Source organism: Meles meles, chromosome 7, assembly GCF_922984935.1.
Source record: "Meles meles chromosome 7, mMelMel3.1 paternal haplotype, whole genome shotgun sequence".
In the NCBI taxonomy this organism is placed as follows: Eukaryota; Metazoa; Chordata; class Mammalia; order Carnivora; family Mustelidae; genus Meles; species Meles meles.
In genome coordinates, this window is record NC_060072.1 from 5,236,047 (window position 1) to 5,257,144 (window position 21,098).

Below are 21,098 nucleotides of genomic sequence, written 5' to 3' on the forward strand. Positions count from 1 at the left end.
TTTAGGGAGAGACACTGATTAAGTGGGTTTTTTTTGGTTTTTAAATTTTTTTATTTATTTGCGAGGAGATTGTGTGGGCACGTGAGAGAGAGAGAGGGAGGGAGAGCATGAACAGGGGGGAGGGACAGAGGGAGAGGGAGAAGCAGACTCTCTACTATGCAGGGAGCCCAATGCAGGGCTCGATCCCAGGACCCTGGGATCATGACGTGAGCCGAACACAGATGCTCAACTGACTGAACCACCCAGGCACCCTGGTTATGTGTTTGAATAATGTTCTTTTCTCTCTGTGGAAATCATAGAATGCTCCAAGGAAAGTTTTGCCCCTGACACAGTGAACAGGGCTTCAGTTTGTCTCTGTGATATGCTGTGCTTGGTCAAGAGGGTGGGCTATGTTCCATCCTACCCCCAGCTCTAGCTGTCACTGGTTATGGAGCCTTTCTGCTAACCGACTCATGGTCCAGATCATTGCCCCGTAATTATTAAAGGCAGGCGGGACCCACTTTTGCTGTCCACGTGCAGCCTGAGCCCTGGCTGCCCCTTTCTCTTGCCAGAGAAGGGAGAAAACCGGGACCTGAGACGTGTCCGTACCACTGGAATCTTACACGGGCCTCGGTAGGCCAAGTACAGCGATCTCCGCAGCGTCTGTGTTTTCGTCTCGCAGTCATGCTTCCCGGGGTTCACTTTGGAATTTCAGCTCTAGCTAGATACACAGTAAAATGAACACCAGCCCCGGTGTTCAAGGAGACCTTGCTTCATTTCAGATTCTCTGTCTCATAATTTCTGATTACCAAAGAGCATTTCTCTTCTAGGTTTGCACAACATTACAACATTGGTAAGGACACCGCAGTGGATTATAACGTTTTCTTGAGGAACCTCAGTATGAATAATGACTTGAATCTTAAGTATTCTGGGGGAAGTCAAGGTGAGCGTTTTATAAGCATACAGCTAAAGATTTCAGTGTCCTTTGGCATGGTAATCCCTCTTCTCTGACTCTGTTCTGAGGAAGTACTTTCAAATACGAAACTGCCTTATGCACAGAGATAGCCATGGCATTGTTACTAAGAAGAATAACATAAGTGTCTAACCACAGGAGAAGGATTCAGTGAGTCACAGCACATCCACCCGGTAAAACGTGCAGCCACGAGCGATGATTTCCGTGAAGTTAATGGTAACACGGAAAGTGTACGCGGAGTATCAGTACATTATGGGAAAGGAATTCTAGAATACAGATTGTCTTTTAAGTGATGTGTCTCTGGGTTGTTGTTTGGTTCTTTTTTCTGCTGCTTCTATATTTTCAAAAATTTATATAATGAACCTGTTACTCCTTTTGTGATGGGAAAAATCTTTATATAAAAGGATGAGTCGCTGTGTAGTTTCTGCATTGTACTACACACACATGTGAAGCCAGGCTTGTACAGGCCTGAACCTTGGGAAGGAAGATTTTTCCTCGCGCTGATGGCGTTTATCCCAGCCTCATCAATAAAGTGCCCAGAGTTATTGACACCTGCTGGATAGTTCTGGAGAGAGTGGAGTCCGGTTCCCTGAGGATGTTATGAAGAAAGCAGTTGCCTCCACTGTGCCTTTGGTCATCCAAGGCAAGTGGTTGGTTGCCTCAGGGCCTTATCACCTGCAAACGGCTCATTCAAGGCATGCATTGTCACTCATCCCTGTGTAATTTGATAAAACAAAAATTGAGCATCTTCTGCAATGCTCAGATTCGCCTCACTAGCAAACTTAACAGGGACAAATCCCAGATTTTAGCTCAATTTCCCTATGATCACTTAGAGCAGACGACCGAGCTCTCCTTAAAGTCTCTCGAGTTTTGGGAATTACTGGATAAGATGATCTTCCAAGGACCGGTTCATCCCTCATGTTTTTTTAGTTCACATGCAGATCCTTATACCATTAGGACCTTCCCTGGGTTCAAAGCCCAGGAGCATACTGTATCTTTAAGGAGTATGTGCATGCAGGTGTATGTGTGTGTATTTTTAAAAGACAGGGCAGGTAAGCCATAAAATAAGTCACATAAAGAATATAATAATAAAAAGCTTTTATTTATTATGCTTTCTGTAGACACTTTATCAGCTTTAATTTTGATTTTGATTTCTCTCAGTACCTTCGTACTTTGTATTCTCAGTAACTTTGTGAGTTGGGTATTATTGTCCCATTTCTCAGATGAGAAAATGTGGACCCAAGGGTGCTAAATGAAGTCCTCAAAGTCGTGCAGTGTGTTTTTGATGGAGTTGAGATTTGAGCTGTTTAATTCCAAAGCAGACTGTTGAAATGCCTGAGAGGGAAGAACAAAATGTCCTGGGTGTTCACAGGAGGAAGCGGGTATCCAGGTAAGAGCTAGGAGGCCCTTCTGCGGGACCAGAGTTCACAGAATGCACGTGACAAGCATGGGGGGAAGGAGCGCATTCTGGTCCAAGGGCCTTTGGGGGGAAAGGTGTGGGGCTGAAGCACAGGCCGTGCATTTTGCCCATAGGCTATGCATTTTGAAGCATAAGGTGGTGTCTCACTTGATTATAGAAAATTTTCATCATAAATAAGTTACCAACACTTACCAAACATTTGCTCCATGCCAGGCCTTAGGCTAAGCTCATTCCTGTACTGTCTCTTTCCATATTCACCACAGTCCTGGGAGGGAGGCACCGAGGCAGGTAAGTGAAAGGATCGAAGTAAACGAGCCCACCCTAGCCCCCAGAATCAACCACAGTCAGCACGATTCCTGGCATCTTTCCATGCAGATCTGTGGAAAGGAGAGACAGAGAGGAAGAAAGACATTTGTAAAAATGGGTTCATATCGATGCTGTTTTACATAAGTTTCTACTTTTCTGCTTTTCCTTTATCCTTGAGTGTTAAAGAAGCATAGGAATTGGGGCACCTGGGTGGCTCAGTGGGTTAAGCAGCTGCCTTCGGCTCAGGTCATGATCCCAGGGGGTCCTGGGATCGAGACCCGCATCGGGCTTCCCACTCCGTGGAGAGCCTGCTTCTCCCTCTCCCCCTGCCTGCTGCTCCCCCTGCTTGTGCTCTCTCTCTGTCAAATAAATAAATAAAATCTTAAAAAAAAAAAAAAAAAAGAAAAGTAGGAATTGAAATGAAGACTTGAATACGTCTTGGCTAGAATTAATACCCGTGGGTCACAGTTTCCCGCTTCCAAACATCAGAGACTTTGACCCACTGTCTGTGATACTGAGTCTGGCTATGGAGAAGCCTGAGTCTTGCCTAATTTTCTCACTGGGGATGTGCTGTTTTTAGCTGGCTTCCCCAAAGAATTATTTGTCCCTGAGTTTCAGAAACAGAGGTCGGATGGTTCTTGCTGCTGCACCTTCGGTATGTTTTCCAAAGTACAGTGTATTTTTAATCGGCAGATCCAATGATTTTTTTCATTTCAAGATTTTTTGGGAGTATGATATATCTTTGATTTTTGGTTTTGATCTTTGGTTTCATTTTTCTGATCTTTAACTTAGGGATACAAATTATCCTTATGTTGGGTTGTCTTTGTCTTCTGCATCAAATGATCTCAAAGCACTGGACTCTCTCTGATCTTTTCCTCTGAGGTCACGATGATCATCTCTGGCCTTTTATCTGTACCCGTAATTTGATTCTTGCCAAGGTCGATTTTATTCCATGCTATTTCTACTTTATTTATTACTTCTATCATGGCCTTTCCTTTGGTCTACTATATTACTTTCCCCTCTCGGTCTGTTGTTTTATCATCTTGTTTTACTGAACGTGTGTTCTCAATAAAAATGTTCGGTAAAGTAGTATGTACCTTTTACATTTTATCCAAGATGGGATCATTGCCTTTTACATTACGATACTCTCCTTTCTTCCCAGTCCACCTATACCAGCCTCCGACACTTTTCCAGTAGAGTTTTCCTAATTTCAAGAGCATTGGGTAGGGGCGCCTGGGTGGCTCAGTGGGTTAAGCCTCTGCCTTTGGCTCAGATCATGATCTCAGGGTCCTGGGATCAAGCCCCACATTGGGCTCTCTGCTCAGCAGGGAGCCTGCTTCCCCCTCTCTCTCTGCCTGCCTCTCTGCCTACTTGTGATCTCTCTCTGTCAAATAAATAAAATCTTAAAAAAAAAAAAAGAACATTGGGTAAATGGATACTTTTTATTCTATTATGCATCTTTAATAAGTTAGTCTACCTTCAAATAGTATTATACTTAGTATTATACTAATTCATATGAAGTATAAGAACTTTACCATCAGTATTTCCGATTCATCTTTCCTGTCTTGTTATATCGCTGTTACACATTGTGCTTTTCTATAGGCTATAGAGACAGAATGCAGCTTCTCTTGCTCTGCTCAGATCTTCTATCTGTTCGCTCATTAAGAGTATATTTTCCTTTATATTCTCAAACACTGACTTTGAAATTTAAACTTTTAAATGTTTTCAAGTTTTCGTCTGCTAATTCCAACATTTAGATCATCTCTGAGTCTGATCTTTATTGATTCCTTATTTTGTTTCGTTTTTTTCTTGAACAGGGATCACAGGTTCCTGTTTTGTTTTGTTTCATCTTTCCCGTGTCTCACGGTTTTGGAATTTATCCTGCGTAGAGCAAATCTTGCATTGTAGAGACTGTGCATTCTGGTTTGTGCCTCTGAGGAATTTAAGCATTTGTTTGAGCAGCCGGTTGATTTGCCTGCTCTCAGACGCTAATCTTTGTCTCCCCTGAGGGCTTTCACACTTGAAATCTCTGTTGTGCTGTTTTAGCCTTAGCTGGGTGTCTTATCGTCTGCAGTGCATGTCCTGTTCGGGGGTTGGCCCACGATCTTGGCAGAAATTATGCACAGATGTTAGAAGCCCTCCTCCGTGCTTTTCTTTTCGGGGTTTTCCTTACTTTCTTACTTTCCAGCTGCTGTATAATCCTGAACTCTGTTTTCTGTTTCCTAAAGGCAGCAGGACCCTGGGTTTATATCCAAATTCTATTCATTTAGCATCGTTTTGGCTGAGACCTGCCCTCAGGCAAAAAGCCAGAACTAAGGAGAAATGCTATCAAGTGTTTCTCTGTTTTTCCAAGCGTGGACTCAGGTTGATGTCAGTTGCCCCCTAGTGATGTCAGATAGCTTTTTGTTTATATTTTGGCCAGAGTTTATCATTGTTATCTGCTGAGAGCACAGGTTCAATATGGGCCACTCCATTATATTTGGAAGCAGAACTTTCTGGCTGCCCAAATTAATAGTTTCTTCTTGCCTCAGTCTACGCTGGTAAATTTTTTCCTTATTTTTCCTTATTTACTTATTTATTCACTTATTTCCTTATTTATTTTTACTTACTCTAATTTTTACTTTCTAATTTTTCTTTTCTTTTCTTTTTTTTTTAAAGATTTTATTTATTTATTTGACAGAGAGAGATCACAAGTAGACAGAGAGGCAGGCAGAGAGAGAGCGGAAAGCAGGCTCCCCGCCGAGCAGAGAGCCTGACGCTGGGCTCGATCCCAGGACCCTGAGATTATGACCTGAGCTGTAGGCAGCGGCTTAACCCACTGAGCCACCCAGGCGCCCCTCTTTTCTTTTTTTTTAAAGATTTATTTGATAGGCTAAGATCACAAGTAGGCAGAGAGACCTGCAGCGGGGGGGGGGGGGGGGGGGGGGGCGGGGCGGGGTGGGAAGCAGGCTCCCTGCAGAGCAGAGAGCCCGATGTGGGGTTCGATCCCAGGACCCTGGGATCATGACCTGACCCGAAGGCAGGCTTAACCTACTGAGCCACCCAGGCATCCCCGATTTTTCTAATTTTTGCTTATATCATTAGGAATTGTTAAGTAGGAAAAGTTGTGTAATAGTTTCAGTTCCAGCATGGAACTCTCATTTTTTTTCCATCTTCTTGTAAGTAATTGGCAACTTTTCTGTTCGTTAGGGATACATAAAATAATAATGCATCTCACAATGAAACACATTGTCAATTTGATTCAACACGAGGTATATATCTGGTTATTCTGTATATTCCTGTTCCTGCAGTGTTTGCTCGAGTTCTTATTGCTATTAGTAGTTAAATTTGGGGGAGTCAAAAGCTGTATGCAGAGTTTGACTGTGTGGGGTTTGGCACCACTAACCCTCGTGCTGTTCAGGGCTCAGCTGTAGTAATTTGGGGCTGCAGGCTGCATTATATTAACACAGAGGTCTGCTCACTAAGTGTAGTGGGGAAGGAGGAACCACTGGCACCTGCCGGCCCCTCCCCTCCCCTCCCCTCCCCATTGCCATCCCATCAGCTCAAAATCCTCAGCCCCAAAGTCTGGATATGACAGTATCAGCATACCCCTTCTGGGTTGGCTTATCACAGAAATTCCTTCATCTGGACCGTGGGTTGGCTAATTTGAATCCCCACCTTACTAAACTGTTTCGGAAAAAGCCAAGGAATGCAGCAGACGGGTTGCTCAGGGTATCGATCAAACGAAGACAGTGACATTATATGGAACAGGTCACAGGTCCTTTTAGGTTTTGAGTCATCTTCTGATTTCTCTCTGTGTATGTAAGGGAGTAGGTCTTCCTGCACGGACTTGGCTTCCATATAACTGCCGCATTAGGAGCGAGAACCTTTATCCCATTCTGCTCACGTGCTTGGTTTCCCTTGTCTTTTAGGTTATTTGAGGCGTGTCTTCTGGTAGATTTCTTGTGAAGTGCTCACGGAAATGACATCCTCTGATTTCTTACATGTTCACGACAGTCTATATGTGGTCCATACAGTTAAAAAATCAGTTTGTCTGAATGTAGTGATCCGAAGGGGCACATGCCCCCAATGTTCATGGCAGCAATGTCCACAGTAGCCAAACTGCGGAAAGAGCCCAGAGGTCCATCGACAGATGAAGGGATAGAGAAGATGTGTATACATACACTGGAATATTACATAGCCATCTAAAATGGAATTTTGCCATTTGCAATGATGTGGATAGAACTGAAGGGTATTATGCTAAGTGAAATAAGTCCACCAGAGAAAGACAATTATCATATGGCTTCACTCACGTGTGGACTTTCAGAAACAAAACAGAGGATCATAGGGGAAGAGAGGAAAAAATGAAACAAGATAAAACCAGAGAGGGAGACAAACCATAAGAAATTCTTCATCAGAGGAAACAAACTGAGGGTTGCTGGAGGGTTGCTGGGGTAACTGGGTGATGGGCATTAAGGAGGGCATGGGATGGAATGAGCACTGGGTGTTATGGAAGACTGAAGAATCATATGCCTGTACCTGTGAAACCAATAATACATTATATGTTAATTAATTGAATTTATATAAAAATGTTTAAAACAAATGAAAAGCAACAAAAAATTGTTATGGATATAAAATCCTTGGTTCATATTTTCATTCCTTAAGGATCTTAAATTTTTTAAAAAGATTTTATTTATTTATTTGAGAGAGAGAGAGCACGAGAAGGGGGAGGGTCAGAGGGAGAAGCAGACTCCCCACCGAGCAGGGAGCCTGACGTGGGACTCGATCCCAGGACTCCAGGATCATGACCTGAGCTGAAGGCAGTCACTTAACCAACTGAGCCACCCAGGTGCCCCAGGATTTTAAATATTCTTACCCATTGCGTGATGACTTAGAGTTTTGCTGAAGAAAAGTTTGATGACAGTCTGACTTTATTTCCCTTATTAGTGACTTGGTGTTTTTGTTCAGATATCCAGGTAATATTTTTTTCTTTTTATTTAGAACCCAGTAATTTTGCTAGAATGAGTCATGATGTTAGACACTTGTGATTGATTCTGTAAGGAACTGTATGCTATTTGAATTGGCATGTTTGAGTCTTTTATTTCAGGAAGACTTCTGGAATTGCAGTTTTTAGCATCTGAACCATTCCGTAGTTAGATTTTCTTCCCAATGATACCTTTAACATGTATCTTGGATTTCTCTTCCTGTCTTCTTTTTTAGACTGTAACTTTCTTGCAAGCATTCCTTCCTACCTTTTTTCTTTTTTGTTTACTTGATACAATTTTTTTCTTTTTCACCCTCCTGACTGTTGTTTGTTAGCTCTTGTATTCATTTTAGTTCAGAATTTGTTTCTGAGACAGTTTTATGTCTGATTTGCTTCAGAGCTTTGTCATCCAATTTCAGAGTTTTTCTAGCTCTGATTGATACTGTTCTCCCAGATTGATCCTGTTCTCTTCAAATGAAAGGTCATTTGAGATCTTTCTCATCAATCAATAGGTAGCTAATATGTACTAAGTGTCTGGTGAGTGCCAGGCCTTACGCAGTCATCACCACGTCAATCCTCTTGGCAACTCTGTGGCATTTCTGTCCATTACTTCTTGAAAATGGGGACCCAAAAGCACAAGGCTGAGCAGCTGGTGACGGAAGGTGGCAGAGTCCGTGAGCAGATCTCGAGTGAGTCTCCTCACCTTCGTACTGTTTTCAGAGTTTCTGAATCTGACATCGGAGCTTCCACTGAGAAGTTCTTCTCTTTGCACTCCAACCCTGAAGTGCATGGACAGATAAGTAAATTCTACACTGTTTCTGATTTTTCTAGGATGACATTTTTACTGTGTTTTAATAATACTCATTTTCTATATGGTGCTTTGGGGAAGATAATTCTCAAGAGAGCAATAATTTTAAAGTATATGTCCCTGGGACGCCTGGGTGGCTCAGTTCGTTAAGCGTCCGACTCTTGACTTTGGCTCAGGTCATGATCTCAGGGTCATGAGACCAAGCCCTGCATCGGGCTCCACGCTCCATGTGGAATTTTCTCGTTTCCCACCCCCCGCCCCTCCCTGGCCACGTAACGCTTGCTCTTTCTCTCTCTCTCTCTTAAAAATAAATAAATAAATAATATCTTAAAACGCATATGCCCCCATTTGCATTTTTCCCCAAATTTCATTTTCTTAAGTAAGCACACAATTCCACATACTTCTTTATATCTGATTCTATTTCTCATAGGAACTCCTGCTTTTCTTTTGTCTACGGACTATAAATGATAAGGATACGATCTGCTCATGTCAGTTCCTTTTTGGGGAAAATGTGTTCTGCAGGGACGCATTATCAGGAGCTGTTCGTGGATTTGATGCTGTTTTTACCCATGTCAGGGAGTTTCTAGGTTGAATATTTGCAGGGACCACAACTTTTGACTTTTCTAAATATATAGAACAATGTTTCCAGTTCATTTTGCATGTTTCTGGCTTTGCTATGTTTATGTTCCTAATAATCATCTTGCTTGTCAAAAGCACTTGCTTTTGACAAAAGGCACTATCTATCTGGCACCTGAAGAAATGACACTGGGAGGTGGGGTTCCTTTTGCTGCACCGATGACCTACGTAAATGCACACGTAAGCTTTGGATTTCCTCTCTACCTCAGTTCACATCAGCATAGACCCTTTGGGGGAAATTAGCAGGTGGCAGGAATTATTAAGCTGGGCTGATGGGTGAGGCCTGGCATGACTATGACAAGACACACCCTTGAACAAGGCATGGGTGAGTTCTGTAGCTAGTCTGGGGCAGCGGATTTAACGACACGGGTCCCTAGACTGTGAGCTCCCCGAGGCCTGATGTTTACGGAGCAAGAACGGGTTTCCCTCGGTGTGCTGTGTGTCCTTGTGTACCGCTGTTAGAGCATCAGTGCCGCGGACTGAAACACACATGTAATATGCGGGGTCCGAAAACCGGGCTCCATGAGCGCAACTGAGCCAGAACCTGGTTCTGTGAGTTCGCTTCCCCATCACTGGATGAGGCTCTCGTGTGTGTTCGGAGATGCCAGTTTCAAATGCCTGGCCCACCAAGGCCACAGAATTTCAGACCAAGTTCTGCCTTTGTATTTCATTATATAGCCAGCGGGTCCACCGGGGGAAGCTCTTTTTCTTTTACTTTTTTCTTTCTTGCTTTTCTTTTCTTTTCTTTTCTTTTCCGTTGTTTTTTGAGGTAGGAAATGGAATTCCAGATGACTGGCAGTTTGTTAACTGCAGCTGAGTCGTTGTAAGTGTGCTTAATTTGAGTGAAGCTTATTTGCAGACATTTTAGGAAATAAATCTGGGAAACCATTTGTGATTCTTTGCAGTCGACTTTGAGAAAGAAAACGGCTATATTTTAGATTTATTTTATTCTCTTTTATTATAAAAGTAATACAAGCTGGCTGCAAAAAAGGCAGAAACCGCAAAAAACACGAATAACAATCCCCGTATTCCTTCCACCTGAATCCTACCACTGTGTTCATTTTGATGTATTGTCCTCCCCGATTTATTTTCTGCTGCATGGATGGGTAGATGGATGGATGGGTGGGTGGATAGGTGGATGGGTAGACCTGCAAATACACAACATACGTATTAGAATGAAAATTAAATTATGCTAGTCATCCTTTCTTCCAATCATGAAATAATATATATCAAGGAGAATTTTCCACGCCTGTTAATTTAGACAGGCACCTTTGTTTTTCATGTCTGTGGTATTTTAGAGGCTTGATGAGCCATAAGTTATAAAACCAATCCTCTATTGGGCACCTGGGTGGCCCAGTCGTTAAGCGTCTGCCTTCGGCTCAGGTCATGATCCCAGGGTCCTGGGATCGAGCCCCACATCAGGCTTCCTGCTCAGTGGGAAGCCTGCTTCTCCCTCTCCCACACCCTCTGCTTGTGTTCCCTCTCTCTGCTGTCTCTCTCTGTGTCGAATAAGTAAATAAAAATATTTAAAAAAACCAATCCTCTATTAATGGGCATTTAAATTGTTTCAATTTTTAAAAATCTTTAAACAGTGCAGAAAATACCTGTACCCGTATACATCTGTTGAGTAGTCCTGTACTTCCATTTGTGTAAAATTCTAGATTTCAGAGTGTTTAGTTCCCAGGTTTTCTATACATAAGCCAGACTGATTTCTTTATCATTCCCTTGTATCCATGCCTCTTTGACAAGTGGAAAAAAATTAACTTGTTTTCGTTAGACTTATAATTACCAATGAGTTTGAGTACTTTTTCACACATCTGTTGTGTTTTTTAGTTCTTTTCATGTGAATTACCTGTTTATAACCTCAGTGTATTGTTCTGTGAGTACTTATCTGATTGATTTGTAAGAGCTACTCATGCATCATGGTAATTAACCTACAGTTTTTCTCACTTGTTTTTCTTTCATTGTGATTTGTGTGTGTGTGTTTTTAACCAAACAAAAAATAAATATTTGTACCCTCAGACCTATCCATTATTTAAACGATTTGGGGCAATAATGTGTCCCTTGGAAAGATTTTGCGCACAGAGATTGTACGCTATGTAATATCCATCTTAATTTTCTTCTACTGCTTTCATGGTTTTATTACTTGGGGTTATCACTTGGTGTACTTTTTATTCTAAGGTTTATCCTAGCACAAGATAGCAAGTAGATTCACTTTTTTTTCCAACTTGTTCAGCCAGTTATTTCAATACCATTTATTGCATGGCTTCACATGCTTTTGATTCATTCTGGTCCTATTTTTACTGGACAGGTTAGGATGAAAAGGGAACCCTGGATATTTATTTATTTTTTTTCCCATTTTATTTATTTTTTTCAGTATAACAGTATTCATTGTTTTTGCACAAAACCCAGTGCTCCATGCAAAACGTGCCCTCCCTATTACCCACCACCTGTTCCCCCAACCTCCCACCCCTGACCCTTCAAAACCCTCAGGTTGTTTTTCAGAGTCCATAGTCTCTTATGGTTCGCCTCCCCTCCCCAATGTCCATAGCCCCCTCCCCCTCTCCCAATCCCACCTCCCCCCAGCAACCCCCAGTTTGTTTTGTGAGATTAAGAGTCATTTATGGTTTGTCTCCCTCCCAATCCCATCTTGTTTCATTTATTCTTCTCCTATCCCCCTAACCCCCCATGTTGCTTCTCCATGTCCTCATATCAGGGAGATCATATGATAGTTGTCTTTCTCCGACTGACTTATTTCACTAAGCATGATACGCTCTAGTTCCATCCACGTCGTCGCAAATGGCAAGATTTCGTTTCTTTTGATGGCTGCATAGTATTCCATTGTGTATATATACCACATCTTCTTTATCCATTCATCTGTTGATGGACATCTAGGTTCTTTCCATAGTTTGGCTATTGTAGACATTGCTGCTATAAACATTCGGGTACACGTGCCCCTTCGGATCACTACGTCTGTATCTTTAGGGTAAATACCCAGTAGTGCAATTGCTGGGTCATAGGGTAGTTCTATTTTCAACATTTTGAGGAACCTCCATGCTGTTTTCCAGAGTGGTTGCACCAGCTTGCATTCCCACCAACAGTGGAGGAGGGGGAACCCTGGATATTTAAATGTACCTCTGGCAACATGAATAAGCGGAAGCTCTTTTGTTTTAATAGAGATCTCATGGAACAATCACCCAGTCAAGAATTCCAAAGGGGAGTGCCTGCACAGCTCTGCTTCCTCGGAAGATGTCTGGAAAAACCACTCGTTAGACGAAATTGAGAGGATCTTTTGCCAAGAGGTAAGAGTGTCTCCCTCACGCCAGGGTTCTCTACAGTGTGAACGGAAGAAATTGGCAGCTGTGGAAAGCCATTAGGTCTTGACGTTATTTCTAAAATTTGCTTTGATCCTCCCTCCACCTCCCCCAGCCCTGAGGCCTCCTTCAAGTCCAGAGACAGTCCTTTGTAATAGTAGAGTTGGCGAGAGTCTGATTGTTAAGCGCCTCCTCTGTGCTACTCACATACTAAATGTGGTAAGAAATATTCAAGATTTCTCTAAGGACATGGGACAACTTTATTGCGTAAAATAAAGGAAAACTTGAATAAATGGAGAGCTCTTTTTTTGGTTTTTGGATAAGAAGATTCAGCATTCATATCTGCTTTCCTTATATCTGGATATAAGGATGTATCCATAGCTATCTGGATATATGCACGTCTATCTAATACACACACACACCCATATATAGATATATATATGCGTATACATGTACGTAATATATATGTATATATTTTCTTTTGAAAAGTTATGGTAAACGACTTGCAGTACCACATAAAAAATAATTTATAGGGGTACCCCCTGGTTCAGTAGGTAGAATACTCATCTCTTGATCTCAGGGTTGTAAGTTTGAGCCCCACACTGCGTGTGGAGATGACTTAAAAATAAAATCTTTAAAAAATTGTAAAGGTATAATATTTAAGACACTATGGCACTATCTTCCCAACTACTATTAGGTAATCTTTATGTGAGTTTAGCAGATGATATCAGGCATTCCTGTACAGTGTGGTGGGGCTGGGGAGTGGCTCATTCAGTAATTAGGATAATTCACGAGGCAGCCATTGGGGGGGAAAAGTTTGTAACCTTCCATTCTTCATACCAAAATAAATTCGATATGCATCCAGTATTAGATTTAAAAATGTGTGTGAAAATTTTTTAATCTTGAAATTGAGACTTCCTTTTAAGCGTGGTGTAAAGCCCGAAAACCATAAAGAAAAAGATTGATACATCTGATTACATTAACATGAAAGCTTTTGCACAGCAAAACTTTGTGTAAACAAATGGGAAACTTGAGAAAATATGTGCCACATAAACAAGAGAAAAATCATAAATATGCCAAAGGTACATAGAACTTTTAACAACGAATATAGAATTTTCCGGAGAAAAATGTCAATGAGGAAAAAAATGAACAAAAACCAGTGTTGATCAAGGTGTTGGAGAAGTGAGTGTATGTAATATTGTGTTGGAAAATTAGTAAAACTTGTTTTCTGTTATTGTTGTTAATAAATTTATTGTTTTCATAAAAACAGAACCATTACAAAATGCATTAGCATTACCAAAAAAATAAGCAGTTCTGAAAAGTACAAAGAAGAAAGTATAAATTATTCAAAATCCACCACCCAGAAATAATCAAAGGCAACATTTGGCGAACATAATTCTAGGTCTGTCTTTATTCGTATATATAGAAGGATGGCTGCCTCGGTGTCTGGGTGGGTGGATACATAGATAGAAAAAATTTTATAAGAAGAGAATCATGCTCCCTTTAACAAATAAGACATATTTAATTTAAATGTCTTTGAATTTACCAGAGGTAAAGGAGACATGGCATCCTCGTATTTAACCTGTGTGCCGGGCCTCGCTGGGTATTCCCCTCCTCAGCCTTCACAGCAGCTCCGTGAAGGCACTCTTACCATCCTGGCTTCAACTTGAGGAAACTGAGGCAGGGAGGGGTTTAATGACCAGCTCAAAGTTACCCGGCCAGTCAGGCCTGGGGCCAAGTTTAAGTCCAAGTTCTTGTCAAGTCCAGCTTCAAGTGAAGCTGAAGATACATGTGGACTTTGGTAAATATTTCTTTACCACAAGGTATGTTAGGTCCCAAAAGGGACTTCAAGACAAGAAGAGATTAAGAAAGCCATTAAGAACTGCAGAAATGATGGTGTTTTTGAAGGATCTTTCTATTATAGGCAGCGCGAGGCAGGCTCTCACTTCCTGTGTTCTCCCCCAATCCCCCCGCTGCCCCACCCCACCTGACAAGTTTTGTTGTTTCTGTTTTGTTCTTAGGGTTTACAATGATATTAACATTCCATTCTATGCCTGTAATTCCCCTAGTTGTTTTGTCTTCGTTTCGTATTTACGTGGATTCAGTACACGTCACTACACTCCAGCGCTCACCATAGTTAATCCCTTTCAGAGTTCATTATTTTGATTTCTTTTGGGGCTGGCTGGATTTCACTGTCAAGTAATTTCCTTAAGAAAGGCTCATGGGTACTTTATTCCCTCTGTTTTTTCATATTTGAGACTCTGCCTCTGACTTTGCTACTAGAACAACATGGCTGGATATAATTCTTCTATCTTCCTTTCTCTTCCTCAAAATGTTGTAAGCATCATTCATTGTCTTCTGGCACTGGGTGCTCTGGAGAAGAAGCCTGAGGGCAGCAGATATTTTTTCCCCTTGTAGGTGGATTCCCTTTTTCTACCTGGATGCCTAAAGTTTTGGTTTTTGGTTTTGGGGTGGTTTTCTTTGACTCCTTGAAATTAAAAAGCGAAACGGAGCTGTACTGACCTTAAGCATTTTGTCAAAGTTTCTTGGACCACAGGGTGTTCTTGTGATGGACAGATTCAGTCCTCCCTTCATTTCCAGAAAACTTTTTCTGTGTCGCTAAAATCTTCCTCCACCTTCCATCCTTCCCTCCTTCCCGCCTTCCCTTTGTCTTCTCTGCATCTTCCATTCTCTCCGTGTTATTCCCAGCTCTCCTCCCACCGGGCCATCTTGGTCTACCCTTGACGGCTGCCACCTGCTCCCAACTTGATCCAATACTTTTGTCTTTCTCCTCTGCCTTCAGTGACAGTCTTTTGAGCCATTTCTTTATTATTCATTTGAATTTCAGCCTTGCCTCTTACGCTTGCTGTTTCTATATTTGTTTATTAGCCCTGTAATGATATTATTTTGGTTTTCTATCTCGCTTTGGACTATCCCTTCTCTTTCATTGTTCTTTCATCCTGACTTCAAGCTTTTCTTGTAATGAATTCCTATTCTTAGTTTCTTTTTTATGGCATGAAACCTTTGTAGATGATGTGTTTATATTTATTTGTATTATGTTTCCTTACAGACTGAGCTCTTTGTTTTTTGCCTGATCTTTCTTTTCTGTCTTTCTTGCTGTGGTTTTCCGTTGTCTACATACACACAAATTACACGTTCTCTTATGGGTACATGGAGATTGCTCCCTGTTTTGTGCTAATCCAAATGATGCCACTGGAAAGGGGTTTCATCCGTACCTTTTTGTGCACCTGTGCAAAGGTCTCGCTAAGAATTACGCCTAGGAGTGGAATTACATGCCAGTTTGTAGAAGACACACTTCTCAGCTTTATTGGCAGTATCAAATTGCCTTTCAAAATATCAATTTACACACCCAACCAAAGCATATGAGAAATAATTCCCGTCATTCTACCTACTCACCGACGCTTGATATTGTTAGACTTTTTTTTTCTTTAAAGATCTTACGTATTTATTAGACAGAGCACAATTCAGGGGAGGAACACAGGCGGAGGAAAAAGCAGAATCCACACTAAGCACCGAGCCTGTTACGAGGCTCGATCCCACAACCTTGAGACCACGAGTCGGATGAGACCACGAGTTGGATGCCCAACTGACTGAGCCGGCCCAGCGCCCCAATTATTGTTAGACTTTTAAATTTTTGTCTGATGGACATAGAATGTCATCTCAGCTATGATTTTAATTTTTATGTCTCATAGCTTTATACATTTTGTAGCCTTTCTTTAGAATGTTTTTGGTAAAAATGTATTCGTTTTAAACTACTGTTTATTGAGTGCCCGCAGGGTGCCAAATTCTGCTTCATTCTAGGTAATTATTACTGAACAAAACAGACACAATGTGCTCTTGTGGAGAGGCATGAACTCACCTCAGGGAGAGAGGTGTTCAGCACATTCGTAAGTGCGATGAATACAGGAAAGGACCTCATTTAGATAGCGGATCAAGGGAATGTTTATACACATTACGTGTACGAACAGAAAAGGAGCGTACCTTTCGCTGGTCCGTCAGTAACGTGATGGCATGCCACACATCATTTAAAAGCATGATGGTTGACATAAGTTCTTACGGGGAAAAAATATCATGAGATACTGTTAAATGAAAAAAGCGCCTGTCCCATCTGAATGTATAGCCATGATCACATTTTTGTAAAGTTATATGTTTATATGATCATTATGGGAGCGTTTGCAACATTTCAGAAAAAAACTGGATGGAGAGACTCCCCGGTATCTTTACGTCCTTCTTTTTACTTTGCTGAATTGCTTGCATTTTCCCCTTTTGTTTCATTACAAACAGTCACAATGAAAATCCCTGAAAGGTTTATACATGCCACCAAGACACTATGTTTCACTCCCTGCTCTTTTCCTAAAAGCTCTTGATTATGTCAGAAACATTCTCCCAGAAAAAACGTCAATGGAAACCAATGTCATCAAGATAGTAAAAGCGATTTCATTAATTTAGTGAATACATTGAGACTGTACTCCACGTTTGGCTCTGGCTTCTCTCTGTGAACCCATTGCCCTGAAAGAGATAGGGGCAAATTTAGCCACATTTTGGGTTAGTTTTGTGCAACTTTCTAAGAAATTTAGGCCCTGCAATTCTCTAAATATTTTTAAAGGTTTTGCCATTAGATTTCCAACATTCCCGTGTACCCTATGGAAATTTCAGGAAATCGCTTCTTATTCCTTTGGTGGGTGGAGACTCTTGTGCATGTATTTCTATGTTCCAGCATAGAAAAATTTTTTAAATTATTTTTGTTAACATATAATGTATTATTTGCCCCAGGGGTACAGGTGTGTGAATCGTCAGGCTTACACACTTCACAGCACTCACCACAGCACATACCCTCCCCAATGTCCATAACCCAACCACCCTCTCCCTACCCCCCTTCCCCCGGCAACCCTCAGTTTGTTTTGTGAGATTAAGAGTCTCTTCTGGTTTGTCAGAATTTTTTTTTAAGTCACTTTATGTACTAGGTTGGTGGTTATTTTGTTTCTCATTGCAGTTAGAGGGGGTGGGGGGAAAATTCACACAAAGTGGAGAGGGTTAGAAATATCAGAGAGTACCATTATTACCCAATAACAAACAGCGGGAAAACCTTTGGAAATAAAACCAATCTTCATAGTATTTTTATGAGTCCTATAAAAATCAGTGGTTAACCTACTTTGCTGAATTTTAGAAGTCCCATAAGCGAGGCTCATTCACCCTGATTGTTTGTGATTCCCGTTTAAAAAAGAAAAAGAATAATTAGAGAAATGTACAATGTGTACTCTGTTTACGCAATCTTTACATTAATGATTTTCCTTAGTCTAAAAGCTACTTCCGCTTTTAATAAAATGTTGCCAGCTTTTGCGTTTGATTGACCCGACTTAATCAGGAGGAGCCTAGCGTGGGCTCACAGTAGGAATGGCTTGAAAGTATATTAAGAAAGATGTATCAAAACGGCAGATCCACCGAATATTTTTAGCTCTGAAATTTGAGGTGAAGCTATTATATGGCTGTTTTTCCCTGAGAAACGTGTCTGCCTTGTCAGTTGAGTCGCTGGGGCTGGGGACACTATTCTGCAGTGAGCTCATCAATTAAACATTTGAAGTTCAGAACGTGCCATCGTTATCTTTTTTATCAGTTTTTGGAGGGGGAAATGTGACGAGGTTTTGGTAAGAACACACTGGTTGAGCAGCTCTGTGAAGCGGATTTCTACGAATGCAACACTCCAATTTTCGTTCCCTACAGCTTCCCAAGGCTTATGAAAAGGTGGAAAAGGCCCTGAGTGCTGGGGACCCCTCCAAAAGTGGATATGTATCTTTGAATTACCTAAAGATTGTCCTCGACACCTTTGTGTACCGATTACCAAGGAGAGTTTTTATCCAGTTAATGAAAAGGTAAGAGTCCCATTGTTTCCTTGACAATTTCCCCATCCCCAAGTGTCAACTGTGAGAAAAAGGAGCAGCTTCATTTATTTTTTATTAATGTCTTGGACTTTTTTTCCTTGAAAATTTCAAACACACGCAAAAGTAAAGAGAATGCTGTAATGAATCCGTCACATACCTGCTACCCAGCTTCGATGTTCAGCTTGTGGTCCATCATTTCATTTCTCTTCCTGCTCAGTTTTCCATTAACCCCAGGTATTTTTTTAAGTTTTTATTTATTTATTTGACACAGAGAGAAAGAGAACGAGCGAGAGCACAAGCAGGGGGAGGGCTCCCACAGAGCAGGGAGCCCCAGGCAGGGCTCCATCCCAGGACCCTGAGATCATGACCTGAGCTGAAGGCAGTCACTTACCTGGCCCTGTCACCCAGGCACCCCAGCCCTGGATGTTTTTGAAACAAATACCAGATACCATGTTTTACTGAAAAGATCTCACGACATCTTTCTAAAAGATAAGAGTGCTTTTAGAAAACATGGTAGAAATACTGGTTTTGCTCCTAATAGAATTATCAATATTGTTAAACATCCAGCCAGGTTTCAAATCTAACCGATCATAGATTTTCTTTTACAACTTGAGTCAGGATCCAAATAAGGTCTGTGCATTGCAATTGATTGATTTCCCACAATTCTGTTTTTAGTCTGTAGGGTCTCGCTGCCTTTGTTAATTTCTTCCCTTATGATGTATTTATTACACAGAATTTCTTCCAACCGACATCTGACTGATCTGCAGTGACATTTGACATGTCCCCCCAACCCCACCTCCCTCTCCCAACCCCCCTGCCCCTAAATGGATTGTTATTCAGGTGCGTGTTCAGGTGTTTTGGCAAGAATACTTCCTACGGGGTGGCAGGCACGTGTGGACTGACTGTCTCTCTTTGTGTGGTGTTAGCAGCCGTGGTTGGTCATTCTTACATCCGCGGATTCACTGGGGATTATAAAGTGGTGGTTTCGCCCATCTGTCATTTCTTCTCTTATTGGTCGGAGTACTTCTGTAATGAAAGCTTCCCTTCTTCAACTGTTTGGTAACAATGAGACACACTTTGTCTAAGAAAGGCAGGATGTCCTTAATTCTTTCCTTCACTTACCACCTTCCAAGATAATGAATTGGTTCCCAATCATCCTTCCAAAGTGAGCAATGAGTGATTTTTCATAAAAAAAATTATCATAATTCACGAGTGCCCACATATTTGATGTGTTTCAGGTCATCATTGTTCTCACTGATCTTCAGTCTGTACCATCTTGGCCTTTCATGCTGGCTGCTGGGTCCTGTTGGGGGGAGCCCGGCAGTGGCCGAGAGCTCTCTTGCTTTCTGATACGCTCCCGCTCTTCTGGTACATTTCTTGCCACCAACCAGGAATCAGCCATTTCCCCAAAGATCCCTGTTTCCTTTAGGAATGGTGCACATAGACCAGACACTGCATAAGGAATAGTGTCTTTAATTTACCTAGTGCTCTGTCTGGGTAGCTCAGAGCACCCTGTCTCAGGGGAAGGAGTGTAGAGGCTACTGGGAAGATTGTCTTGTGAAACTCTGGATGATTGCTGGACATCTAAGTTACCTAGAAAGGAGAGGCAAGAGAGAAGAGGGGGAAAATAGTATTTTTTTTTTTTTTTTAGGAGAGAGAGAGAGCACCTAAGTTGGAGGAGGGGCAGAGAGAGATTCTCAAGCAGGCTTCAAGCATGGAGCCTGACACAGGGCTTGATCGCACAACCCTGAGATCATGACCTGTACCGAAATCAAGAGTCAGATGCTTAACTGATGGAGCCATCCAGGCGCCCCAGGAAAACTAGTATTAAGTGAGGCCAACTAGATCCCTTCCCCACAGACTCCTCTTTCCTTCTTGACCCTGCGTACATCCAGAGAGGATCACTTTGTGCTGCCACCGTGGCTTCTAGAGTAAAAGGCAAGATGTGGCCCGAGGAGTGAGTATTTCCATGGCTCAGAAAACAGTTCTGTTGTTCTAGCTGACCATGGTGACAATTTTTAGGAAATACTTCGTTGGATGACCAAAAGTCATATATAGTCATTTCTCTTTATTTCATTTTCAAAATTATAAAGTAATAATTTAAAAACAATAATAAAAATAAAAACCAAAAAGTCACAATCCACCTTATGTAACAAATTTACTGCTTTCACGTTTCCACACTCCCTTCACCTGTATCCACATATGTATGTAATTTTTATGTATTTGTAATTGAAGTACACCTACAGTTTACATTGTGCTTTTCAAATAGGAATGCATATGACAGACAGGCATCCTGTTGGCTTCATCGTCTTCAAAATTATCGCTTTATTTTAAGATTTTCTTTCTTTCTTTCTTTTTAAAGATTTTATTTATTTATTTGACAGACAGAGATCACAAGTAGGCAGAGAGGTAGGCAGAGAGAGAGGAGGAAGCAGGCTCCCTGCTGAGCAGAGAGCCCGATGCGGGGCTCAATCCCAGGACCCTGGGATCATGACCTGAGCTGAAGGCAGAGGCTTTAACCCACTGAGCCACCCAGGTGCCCCGATTTTATTTATTTATTAAAGAGAGAGAGAGAGCAGAGGGAGAGAGAGAATCTCAAGCAGATTCCACACTGAGCACAGAGCCTGACGTGGGATTCCATCCCAAGACCCTGAGATCATGACCTGAGTCGAAACCAAGAGTCTGGTGCTCAACCAACAGAGCCACCAGGCACTCACAAAATTATAATTGAAATAGATGTATATTGGGGCACCTGGGTGGCTCAGTGGGTTAAAGCCTCTACCTTCAGCTCAGGTCATG

General features: G+C 41.7%; 1 protein-coding gene across 1 annotated transcript in view; it reads left to right on the top strand.

The window, feature by feature from the left end:
- The window catches only part of EFCAB6 (EF-hand calcium binding domain 6), a 226,274-nt gene that overhangs the window by 62,867 nt on the left and 142,309 nt on the right, over window positions 1-21,098 (top strand). Inside the window, exons 9-11 of the mRNA XM_046010713.1 lie at window positions 810-922; window positions 12,263-12,387; window positions 18,142-18,290. Of these exons, the coding sequence (XP_045866669.1) occupies window positions 810-922; window positions 12,263-12,387; window positions 18,142-18,290 (387 nt within the window). The remainder of the gene's footprint in view (window positions 1-809; window positions 923-12,262; window positions 12,388-18,141; window positions 18,291-21,098) is intronic.